This window comes from Lithobates pipiens, unplaced genomic scaffold (assembly GCF_037356315.1).
Source record: "Lithobates pipiens isolate NorthernLeopardFrog02 unplaced genomic scaffold, aLitPip1_a1.2 Scaffold_13, whole genome shotgun sequence".
Taxonomy (NCBI): domain Eukaryota; kingdom Metazoa; phylum Chordata; class Amphibia; order Anura; family Ranidae; genus Lithobates; species Lithobates pipiens.
In genome coordinates this window covers 160319821-160332596 of record NW_027507718.1, presented here as the reverse complement: position 1 = coordinate 160332596, position 12776 = coordinate 160319821, and the positions used below count along the sequence as shown (strand labels likewise).

At 45.5% G+C, this 12776-nt stretch overlaps 1 protein-coding gene across 3 annotated transcripts in view; it reads left to right on the top strand.

The window, feature by feature from the left end:
- The window catches only part of HDGFL2 (HDGF like 2), a 663710-nt gene that overhangs the window by 565315 nt on the left and 85619 nt on the right, over window positions 1-12776 (top strand). For 2 of the 3 annotated variants that reach the window (XM_077475770.1, XM_077475769.1), the window contains exon 14: window positions 663-837. The exons of the other annotated variant lie outside the window; for it this stretch is intronic. In XM_077475770.1, the coding sequence (XP_077331896.1) occupies window positions 663-837 (175 nt within the window). The remainder of the gene's footprint in view (window positions 1-662; window positions 838-12776) is intronic. 3 annotated transcript variants of the gene reach the window in all.

Here is a 12776-nt window from a genome sequence, read left to right as displayed (position 1 = left end):
AATGTTAAAAACAAGTGAAACTTTCAAACGAAATTCTTTCATTCAGCGAATGTACAAAGATTTTTCATCTGAATATTCTCATCTGAAAATTGATCTGTGTGACCAGCATAAGGCTCCGTACACACCTATGGAGTTTGCTTTTGGTCTGTTTCTGCCGTGCTTTTTGCTCTGTGTTTTGATTTGTGCGCACATGATTTTACTGCAATTTGCATTTTTTGGGGCAGATTAAAAAACACAAATTGCTACAAAAATGCTCTACATGTTTTTCTACAGCTTCTCCATTGAAGTATATTGAACTAATAAAGCACCATTTCGCATTAAAAGTCCCTGACCCTTTCAGATGTGAACGTGTCCCATAGGAAACAAAAAAATGAAAATGAGCCCTTTATAGTACAAAAAAGCAGATGATCACTACTGTAAGGGGTTCATTTTTTTTTTACTGTAGAACAGTGAAAGTAATATTTACAGTAGCAATTATTTGTTCTTGTACTATAAGGGGCTCATTTTAGTTTTTTTTTTTTTTTAACCCCATTATGTTACTGGCCAATTAATCAATTATGAAAATAGTAATTGATTAATTTCATAATCGATTAGTTGTCGATTAATCGATTAGTTGTTTCAGCCCTACTTCCTTCTTTACTATATTTACTGTTCTCTTATAGATAAGAAGATACAAGGCAAATCAGGCTGTTATGGACAAAGCTGCTGAAGTGTATAGTCAAATTAAGGCTCGCATTCTTGGTCCTAAACTGGAAAGATGGCAGAAAGAAAACGAAGGCGCTTGTAATGTGGGAAAAAATCAAAATACAGAAAAGCCAAGTAAAGAACAAGACGAAGGTAATTGATCTGGAGAACAATTCACACCCATAATTATCCAACCTTTTCTTCTAAACATCATCACTGCGCTTGCCCACAGCCTAAGTTGTCCACATCTCCTAATCCCTTAGGAAGTACTGTAGACAAAATGTGCGATCCATGATAATGAATTCTTCACTGAATTATATGTAGACATCAGTACCTGTTTTGTGAGTAGGGTAAAGTAGTATAGTTCTCTTTATTGTACAGGACACAGTAATGGATTCAAAGTCAATGGGTTAAATGCTGCTACCTTCTGGTGATTGAACAGTAACAAATGCTTCTCTGGGTCAACCCCCTTGTGTCACCATATATTCTTGCCCACTCCATGAGATTCCAGTTTTGTACCTTCCAGCAAACCCCTAGCTACATGCAGGGTCAGCTGTGATAGCCCTGTTCAGGAGTGGGGCAGTAAGTTTTTTCATGAGGAATGTTAATGGCCAGACATTTTCACAGTAATTGCTGGCACATTAGTGCCTGACCTCACTAATGTGCTTCTGAAAGACTGGTCAAACATTCCCATAGACACACTCCTAAACATTGTGGACGGCTGTCCCAGAAGAGTTGAAGCTAGTATAGCTGCAAAGGGGGGGGGGGGGGGGGGACTCAATCTTGAACCCTACAGACCAGCACCCCATACACACGATCAGAAATTCTGCCAGTAAGAGTCGGATGTGAGCTTTTGGTCAGAAATTCCGACCGTGTGTATGCGCCATTGGACTTTTGCTGGCAGAATTCCAGCCAGCAAAAGATTGAGAGCAGGTTCTCTATTTTTCGGTCGGAAAAAGTTCCTATCCGAAAATGCTTTCAGTTGTATGCAATTCGGATGCACAAAAAAATCACGCATGCTTGTAAACAATGTGCATGCTCGGAAGCATTGAACTTCATTTTTTCAGGTTGTCGTAGTGTTGTGTGTCAACACGTTCTTGACAGTCGAAAGTTCAGAGAACTTTTGTGTGACTGTGTATGCAAGGCAAGCTTGAGCGTAATTCCGTCGGAACAACCATCCAAGATTTTTCTGACAGAATTGCTGATCATGTGTATGGGGCATTAGATGCCATTAAAGTTCATGTGTGTGTAATCCCAATACTTTTGGTAATATAGGGGAAATTCACTAAGCTTTACCACATGCAGTAAGCGTATCATGTTATACATTTGCATAAATTATCACATGCGGTAAATTAAGTCCAATTTACATTCAAAAAACGTTCTGCGGTATTTACCAAAAAATAAATAAAAAATGTGGCAGTAAATATTGCATAACAATCTCAAGTCCAATTCGCAAACGGACCAGAGAGTAAAAAAGCATGCAATAATTACCACCAGGGTTTAGCTAGTGGTATTTGTCTAAACAGCCTGAGGGTTGGGGGGACAAATAGCTGGTTGCTAAGGAGCAGGCCAGCTGCTTCCATGACAACCGATGACTTATCAGCTGAATGTAAAAAAAAAAAAAAAAAAAACAGCGTGGGGTGACGCACCAAAAGCATAAAAAAAAAAAATATATATATATATATATATATATATATATATATATATATATATATATATATATATATATATATATATCCATCCACACCCGATCCTTATCCAAACATGCAACCTGGCAGGTCAGGAAGAGCGGGGGCGAGTGCCCCCCACCTAAATCATACCAAGCCACATGCCCTCAACATGCCATATGTCCCCATGCTGATGGAGACAAGGGCCTCATCCACACAACCATGGTCGGTTGTTGTGGGGGTCTGCAAGCAGGGGGTTTATCAAAATCTGGAAGCCCCCTTTAAGAACCCCCCCCCCCATGTGAATGATTATCGGGTACATAGTACCCCTACCCAATCACAAAAAAAGTGAATTATTCCTTAATAAAAAAAAGTGTCCCTTGATGTGAATCATGCCACCCGCCAGACCCAAAAAAGAAAAACAACAAAAAAAAAAAACAGATGTTCCCGCCATTGATGGCGGCTGACTACCTACTGCAAGCTCTGTCTTCTGTCATTTCTTATATGGGTTAGAGATGGGGCCACCTGGCTACGTCACCTGGTGGTCCCACCCTCTTGTGATGTCACAGACCACTGCATGCTGGGTTGGTGACATTAAGTGGTGGGACCACCAGGTGACTAGCCAGGTGGCCCCACCCATTACCTATATAAGAAATGTCAGTTGGTGGAGCCTGCAGTAGGCAATCAACCTCCGTCGACAGCAGGAGCATCTTTTTTTTTTCCCTTGGATAGGGGTACTATGTATATAATATTCATTCACATGGGGGGGCAGGATCGGAGGGGCTCCCTTGTTGTGGTGGCTTCCAAATTCCGATAAGCCCCGCAGACCCCCACAACCACCAGCCACAATTGTGGGGATGAAGCCCTTGTCTCCATCAACACGGAGACAAGGTGCTTTGCGGTGGGGGTGGCAGATCCCCCCTTTGCTGACCTGCCAGGCTGTGTGCTATGGATTATGAGTTATTGGTTACGTGTGTTTTTTTTGTTTTTTTTTTCTCTTTCGTTCATTGACAGACACAGCTCCATTAAACCTTGACCATATGGTTATTACACCACCCTCAGGAGAGCACTAGGCAGAACATGTAATTTGAAAAACAGAACTGTACAATTCCGCCCATGGGGGTGTCCCCTCTGGCTATAACACCTCAGCCTGCTTCCTGCAGCTCAGTTTTTTTCTGCCTAGTGAAGAAGGACCTAGGCTCCCTGCCGGGACCATTGGTCCTGGGGATTTTTTTTCTGGATTTTGCCTTTTGCGTAAGATATTGAACCTGTGATTTTCTCATCAACAGCCAGCTGGGGGTGACAGGCTGGATAATATAGATCCTTGTAGTCTCCCCAGACAGTAAGTACAGCTCTCCCTGCTGGGGGCTGCACTCTGGCTGTCTGTGTCCCTGTGCTGTCATCTGTCTCTGCTGGTGTCTGTGGGCTCTGCATGTGCTGCTGCCAAAGCGCTGACCGCCACCATTTTCTATGTAGTCAGTGTACAGCTTTATTGTTAGCCATTTTCTGCTAGCCTCTGTGAGAAGCTTGGTCGTCGGCCATTTTCTCTGAGTTTGGCACCCATTTTCCCTGTGTGTTTTTTTTTTTTTTTGTTTTTGTTTTTTTTACTATACAAGGCCGGACAGCAGCCATTTTCTTGTAGCCTCAGCACGGTTTTTCTCCCCAGTTTTTGTTCCTGGACACTTGTGAGCTCTCACAGCAATGAGCGACAGCACGGCACTCAGTCAGGGTGGTGAGTCCTGCAGTGGGACCCCTCAGTCTGTTAGCAGCTAGGAGGGTGGGATTAAGCACCTTGTCCTAAGTCCCCAAGGGTGGCAGACATGGTGGGTCAGCATGGCCTCAGAAGCAGGCATTTCTTCCCCAGACCTCCCTGCAGTTGCAACCAGCTCGCCTACAAATAGCACAGTGCCTTTGGACGCTTTGTTGGCAGTCCTTGAAATGTTCGTTGCCAGGGTGGAGGCGGTGTGCGGGCGCAAGGGTGGTAAAAAAACGGCCCCTGCCCCCTCCGTCCTCCGGGGAGAGCTCTGATTCAGACACGGGCCCCGCAGTGACTGGCGGCCCCTGTTCTGATGTGTCAGGGGATACTGAGCAGAGCCGATCGGACAGTGAGGATGATTCCGGGTCCGCACAGGAAAAAGTCGTTATTTGGAGCAATTATCACCGATGTGTGTGGTACCCTGAAAATACAGGATACAGCAGGATCCTCTGCTGAGGTGGCAGTCCCCTTTGAGTCCTGTAAGCCAGCCCGTACACCTAAGGTGTTTCCGTAGCTGACCTTTTTTTTGGGGACCTTTTTGATCCCAAAAAGAATGGCGGTGCGGTAACCCATTGAAGAGAGCCTCCTTAAAAAATTGATTTGCTCCCCTGCTCATGGACTTCCACAGTATCCAGGTTAAATAAAGTAACAACGATCCCAGTAGAAGGAGCTCCTGCATTTAAGGACCCTATGGACAGGAGGGCCGAGGCAGTGGCCCGGTCCATGTTTACGGTAGTGGGGTCAGCACTATGACCAATATTGGCCATGGCATTAGTGTTACAGACCCTTACTGAGTGGGCAAAACTATTGCACCGTGAATTGGAGAAGCAGCAGTTCCCTCCATGGGAGTTTGCAGCTCGGTGGGCCTCTCGGCTGTCTGACCAATGGGTCTGCAAACTGATTTCATCAGGCTACAAGATAGTGTTCCTCTCTTGGCCACCAAAAACTGTTTGGGGCAGTAAGGGACCTGCTCAGCCGTAGTGTGATGGTGCCTGTTCCAAAACCGGAAAGGTTTAAGGGATTCTACTCCAATCTGTTTGCAGTCCCCAGAAAGGAAGGGCTATGTCCAATGCTGGACCTAAAAGCCCTCAATTGCTTTGTGAAAGTACAAAGGTTCAGGATGGAATCAGTTTGCTCCGTAATAGCTGCACTCGATGGGGGACTCCCTGGCATCTTTGTAGATCACTGATGCATACTTGCATATACCCATATACCTCAGGCATCATAGGTTTCTGTGATTTGCTGTGGGGGAAGAGCACTACCAGTTTGTGGCTCTCCCGTTTGGTCTGGCTTCAGCACTCTGAGTCTTTACCAAAGTATTGGCTACAATTTTGGTGGTGTTGCGACAATGCGGGATCACAATCGTATGTTGCCTGGACGATCTCCTTCTGATAGCAGATTCCGCCTCAGAATTAAGTATCACCATGCAAACTCTACAGGAGTTTGGGTGGGTGTTGAACCTCAAAAAGTTGGTACTGGTGCCGACTGGAGTACCCAGGCTTACTGCTGGACTCCGTGAAAGCGAGAGTGTTTCTTCCTTCAAACAAACTGCAGACTCTCAAAGCCATGGTGAAGCTGTTGATGAACCACTGGTGGTCGTCACTGCGTTGCTGCATGCAAGTTCTGGGTCTCATGGTAGCCTCCTTCGAGGCGATACCATATGCCCAATTTCACACCAGTCTTGCAGAGGGAGATATTGTCCAAATGGGTCAAATCTCTGTTATCCCTGGATCAACGGATTTGGGTGAGTCAGTTAGTCAGGGACTCTCTTCTCTGGTGGCAGGGGTCTCCGGCCCTTCGGTCCGGGAAATTGCTCCTGCTTCTTCATTGGACGGTGATCACAACGGACACCAGGCTGACCGGCTGGGCTGGGGTGGAGTGCTGGGAGTACAGTCGACCCAGTGCCTCTGATCGATAACGGATTCCTCTGTCGACCAATGTGCTCGAGCTTTGTGTGATCAGGCTGTGTCTCTCCACATGGTCAATGAGGTTACGAGGGCGTCCAATCAGGATCCAGTCAGACAACACCATGCATGGGGCATATGTCAGCCATCAAGGAGGAACAAGGAGCTTGGCTGCAGCACGAGAGGTCGCTCACATCCTTATGTGGGCAGAGCGACACGTACCGGCTCTGTCGGCCATATACATCCCAGAAGTAGAAAACTGGCAGGCAGACTAAGTCGCCAGATGCTGGACCCAGGAGAATGGTCATTGCATCTGGAGGTGTTCAGGCTTCTCTGCCTGCGGTGGGGAACACCAGATGTGCATCTTATGGCTTCTGTGCTCAATCCGAAGGTGCAGAGGTTCGTATCCAGGACGAGAGATCCTTGGGCTGATGCGTCAGACGCGTTGGTGGCTCCATGGGAGCTGTACTAGCTGATTTATGCCTTCCCTCCGCTCAAACTGTTGCCTCGCCTGCTTTGCAGAGTGGAGGCTGAGGGGACTGCCACGGCTCCTTTGCGGAAGTCCGATTCTCTTTTTGTTTCGGTAGCTGGTATTAAAAAAGGGCTGGCGGTCTTGTCGACCACCATCTCACGGTGAATCAGACAGGTAGTTGTCCAGGCTTGCGCCCTGAAGGGGCAGGTGCCCCCCTTCCCTGTCACAGCCCATTCCACCAGGGAAATTGGGACCTTGTGGGCTTTCCGACATCAAACGGCTGTCTCCCAGGTGTGTAAGGCTGCGAGTTGGTCATCCGTTCACACGTTCACAAAGTTCTACAGAATTGATGTAAGTGCATCTTCTGATGCTTGCTTTGGGTGCAAAGATTTGCAATTGACTGTGTAATCGTTGCAATTTACACTCTTCTTGTTGGAGAAAGTCACACTTTGGTTGCTGATGCATATGTTGGCCGCAAGTTCTGATGCGGCCGGTTCAGATGGTGACTGAGGAGTACCTCTGGTTGTGGGTGAAGTTATGTTTGCTGTTTGGGGTGGCCTCATTATGACACTGCTTGGGGACGTCCCTACGGTTAAGATTTAATGGAGCTGTGTCCGTCGATGAATGGACGAGAAAAAAAGGATTTTTGTACTCTGTTTATTGACGAACACAGCACCCACCCCTCCTATTATTTTACGTTATACTGCTTGTTGACCTACTGAGCTGCAGGAAGCAGGCTGAAGGGTTATAGCCAGAGCGACTGCCCCCTGGGTGGAACTGTACAGTTCTGTTGTTTTTCACATGTATTACATGATCTACCTAGTCCTCTCCTGAAGGTAACCCTACGGTCAAGATTTAATGGAGTTGTGTCCGTCAATGAACTTCAGAGAAAAGGATTTTATGGTGAGTAGAAAAATCCTATTTTTTTATTTTTTTTTAACCACTTCAATACCGGGCACTTAAACATCTTCCTGCCCAGACCAATTTTGAGCTTTCAGCGCTGTCGCACTTTGAATGACAATTGCGCGGTCATGCTACACTGTACCCAAATGAAATTTTTATCATTTGTTTCCCACAAATAGAGCTTTCTTTTGGTGGTATTTGATCACCTCTGCGGTTTTTATTTTTTGCGCTACAAATAAAAAAATACCGAAAATTTTGAAAAAAAATGTTTTTTTTTTGTTTCAGTTTCAAAACTTTGTAAATAAGTATGTTTTCTCATTCACTGATGGGCACTGATGGGGCTACACTGATGGGCACTGATAAGGCGGCACTGATGGGCACCAATGATGTGGCACCAATGATGTGGCACCAATGAAGTGGCACTGATGAGGTGGCATTGATGGACACTGATATGTGGCACTGATAGGCGGCACTGATGGGCGACATGGATGGGCACTGATAGGTGGCACGGATTGGCATGGATGGGCAGCACAGATGGGCATGGATAGGCGGCACAGATGGGCATGGATAGGCGGCACAGGTGGGTATGCGTGGGCACTGATAGGCGGCACAGGTGGGCACTGATAGGCAGCACAGGTGGGCACTAATAGGCGGCATTGTATTGTTATACTGTACTAATGGATGCCAATCAGTGCCAAACAATAATGCATGCCAATCAGTGATGCCCATTTTGGGCACTGATTGGCATCCATTATGGGCACTGATTGGCATCCATTGTGGCACTGACTGGCATCCCTGGTGGTCTAGGGAGGATTACCTTTTGCTGGGCATCCCTGGTGGTGTCCCTGGTGGTTCAGTGTGGGCATCCTCGCGGGGGCTGTGCTGATAATCGATCAGCACAGACACCCCCTGTCGGAGGAGCAGCTGATCGGCTCTCCTCTACTCACGTCTGACAGACGCGACTGAGGAAAAGCCGATCACCGGCTCTTCCTATTTACACTGTGATCAGCCGTGATTGGACACGGCTGATCACATGGTAGAGTCTCCGTCGGAGACTCTTTACCGAGATCGTAGTTGCCGGGTGTCAGAATGACACCCCACAACAACGATCGCCGCGATGCGCGCCCCCGGGGGCGCGCAGCGGCTCATAATTCTGATCACGTCATATGAAGTTCGACCAGGATTATGCAACCACTTTTCCACCGTCAATTGCCTATAGGGCGGGCGGCAAGTGGTTAACCACTTCAGTTCCGGACCAATAAACACCTTAAGGACCAGAGGTCTTTTTGCAATTTCGCACTGCGCTGCTTTAACTGGTAATTGCGCGGTCATGCAATATTGCACCCAAACGAAATTTGCGTCCTTTTCTTCCCAGAAATAGAGCTTTCTTTTGATGGTATTTGATTGCCTCTGCGATTTTTTTTTTTTGCGATATAAATGAAAAAAGAGCGAAAATTTTGAAAAAAAAATATATTTTCTTCTTTTTGTTATAAGAAAAATCGAATAAACTAAATTTTAGTCATACATTGAGGGCAAAATTTATTCAGCCACATGTCTTTAGTAAAAAAAATGTCAATAAGCGTATATTTTTTGGTTTGCGCAAAAGTTATAGCGTCTACAAACTAGAGTACATTTTCTGGAATTTACACAGCTTTTAATTTATGACTGCCGATCTCATTTCTTGAGGTGCTAAAATGGCAGGGCAGTACAAATCCCCCCCAAATGACCCCATTTTGGAAAGTAGACACCCCAAGGAAATTGCTGATGGGTATGTTGAGCCCATTGAATATTTTTTTTTTTGTCCTAAGGGATTGAATAATGACAAAAAAAAAAAAAATTTTTTACAAAATGTTGTCACTAAATGATATATTGCTCACACATGCCATGGTTATATGTGAAATGACACCCCAAAATACATTCTGCTGCTTCTCCCGAGTACGGGGATACCACATGTGTGGGACTTTTTGGGAGTCTAGTCGCGCACGGCACCCCGAAAACCAATCACCACCTTCAGGATTTCTAAGGGTGCAAATTTTTGATTTAACTCCTCACTACCTATCACAGTTTCGAAGGCCATAAAATGCCAAAATAGCACAAAACCCCCCAAATGACCCCATTTTGGAAAGTAGACACCCCAAGCTATTTACTGAGAGGCATGTTGAGTCCATGGAATATTTTATATTTTGCCAAAAGTTGCGGGAATATTACAAACTTTTTTTTTTTTGCACAAAGTTGTCACTAAATGATATATTGCTCACACATGCTATGGGCAGAAGTCAAATTACACCCCAAAATAAATTCTGCTGCTTCTCCCGAGTACGGGGATACCACATGTGGGGGACTTTTTGGGGGCCTAGTTAACTAGCTACCTAGCGACACTAGCGACACTGATGCAGCGTTCAGAAAAATTATCGCTTAGTGACACTGGCAAAAGGGGGTGAAAGGGTTAACTAGCGGAAATCAGGGGGTTAAAACCATTATTGGGTAGTATATCGGGGTACCTAGCGCTATAAAAACCTGGCGGTGAACCTAAAAAAATAACTAGCTACCTAGCGACTGTAGCGACACTAATGCAGCGATCAGAAAAACGATCGCTTAGTGACACTGGCAAAAGGGGGTGAAAGGGTTAACTAGCGGCAATCAGGGGGTTAAAAACATTATTGGGTAGTATATCGGGGTACCTAGCGATATAAAAACCTGGCGGTGAACCTAAAAAAAATAACTAGCTACCTAGCGACACATGCAGCGATCAGAAAAATGATCGCTTAGTGACACTGGCAAAAGGGGGTGAAAGGGTTAACTAGCGGCAATCAGGGGGTTAAAAACATTATTGGGTAGTATATTGGGGTACCTAGCGCTATAAAAACCTGGCGGTGAACCTAAAAAAATAACTAGCTACCTAGCGACTGTAGCGACACTAATGCAGCGATCAGAAAAACGATCGCTTAGTGACACTGGCAAAAGGGGGTGAAAGGGTTAACTAGCGGCAATCAGGGGGTTAAAAACATTATTGGGTAGTATATCGGGGTACCTAGCGATATAAAAACCTGGCGGTGAACCTAAAAAAATAACTAGCTACCTAGCGACACTAGCGACACATGCAGCGATCAGAAAAATGATCGCTTAGTGACACTGGCAAAAGGGGGTGAAAGGGTTAACTCTAGGGGCAATCAGGGGGTTAAATCTTTATTGGGGGGTGATAGGGGGCTACCCTGGACCTAACACTAACTGTCCTGACAGTTTTTACTGTCACAACTGACACTGAATGCATTGATCAGTAAAGAAATGATCAATGCAATCAGTGACACTGTGACTGGGGGGAGGGGGGGCGGGGGGGCGATCGGGGGGGGGGGATCGGGGGGGGTTTGTGTGCCTGTGTGTACCTACATGTCAGTGTAGTGTTCGTGCAGACTTACTTTTACTCTTCTCCTCGTAGTCCGGTCAAAAAGACCGCCCCGAGGAGAATGACATCACTTCCTCCTTCCTGTGTAAACAATACACAGGGGAGGAAGCTTCTCATTGGCCAGGAGCGATCCAGAGGGGGTGGCCGAAAACGAACGGCCATCCCCTCATCACGGAGCGCTCCTGGACCGAATCGGACCGCCGTAACCAGCGGGAGGGGGTCCGATGGGACCCCCCACCCGCTGGAAGGCAATCACGTAGATGTACGTGATTCTGCCTGCCTGTGCCATTGTGCTGACGTACAATGGCAATACGGCGGTCCTGAAGTGGTTAAACTCTGGCATGAGGAAATCCCAGGACAGCCCGTCCATCAAAGAATGGACGATGAGAGTCCAAGCGATAGCGGAGATGGAAGAACTGATAAATATTTCCAAAGATACCCCGCACAAATTCACTCAGAAATGGGCTTGTTGGAAAGAATTTGAGACCACCCCGGATTACAAGGACATTCTTTTAAACCCCGACTGACCGCTGCCGACAGTTCCCCTTAACCTGAAGGTGATGAAAATACATTGCCATTTACTTATACAGTCCTATGTTCAGAATGAATTTACTGAAACCAACTGCAGCAAACCTTATTATTGTAAGATCAACATTGGATCGCTCCTGATGTTTTTGTCTAGATCCTCCTTTGCCCACACATCACACTTTTTTTTTTTTTTTTTTTTTTTATTGGTTGTTTTAGGAGAGTTTCGATGCAATATTCAAGCGAAATTTAAAGGAGCATATTTGGATCCCCTCCCTGTTCCCCTCGCCCTCCCCCAGCCCCCCTACCCCTCCCTCCCTTCCCTTCTTTATTTCACTCCAACTATTTACCTAATTCTATTCCCCTTCCCCCCTCTCCTCACACCCGACTTAGACACAAGGGTACTTCATAAAGCAACCTGATACGACATTATTTGTGATTATAACCAACGCGCTGAATAGATACAGTAAGATTAGGCCCTAAAAGGGATGTTCGTAAGCTTGCCTAGACCCTCATAGTATAAGGTTTGTACGTTTTTCGAAGTTTCTAGTAACCTTATGACGAAATTGGCCTGTTTACTTATCTCCTACCCTTCTCCTCAGTAAGGTTTCTTATATAAGACAATATGCTTTCTACATCCCTGATATGATAATAACCCACCCCAAGTGATAGGCCTTGATCGTGTTCCTCAGCCTCAGATCCCCACTCATACTGATCCCTGGCCACCGACATGTTTTTCTTATTTGTTTCTCTTACATAATGTTACTTACTGTACCTGTACTTGTTCAAGCTTACGCTGTTTAAACACAAAATGTTCCTAATATGGACACTGTTGCATCGATGTACACTAGAATGTACCGTTGGTTTATCTGCAATGTTTGCAATATACATGATCCTGTATGTATACTACCCTGTTTATTACAATAAAATATTTTTGAAAAAAAAAAAAAAAAAAACTCTGGCATGGGTTTCCCCTTAAAGTTCATACCAGGCCTGAAGGGCGTGATATGCATGATTGGGTGGGGACCCCCTGCGCGCTGTTTTTTTTTTTTTTTTTTAACCACTTCTGCTCCAGAAGGATCGATCCACTTCCTGACCAGGCCATTTTTTTTGCTATATGCCACTTTGTCGCTTTAACGGACAATTGCGCGATCATGCGATGCTGTACCCCCCCCCCCACAAATAGAGCTTTATTTTGCCAGTGGCAATGGCCACACTGGTCCTAAATACAGGAATCAGGTGAAATAATCAAATAAATATTTCCAAGATGATATAATATGGCTTAATATGCAATAAAGAAACTTATACATAAATAAATCCATTTCCATAAATATGGTGTATATCAAAAAATATTAAGCACTTAATGAACATCTATTAATTGAATGTGGGTGATAATAGGCCCAGGTGCTGGGGGAAAATAGTACAGCGCTAGTCTCCCAACGTGAATTCACATGTGAGAGCA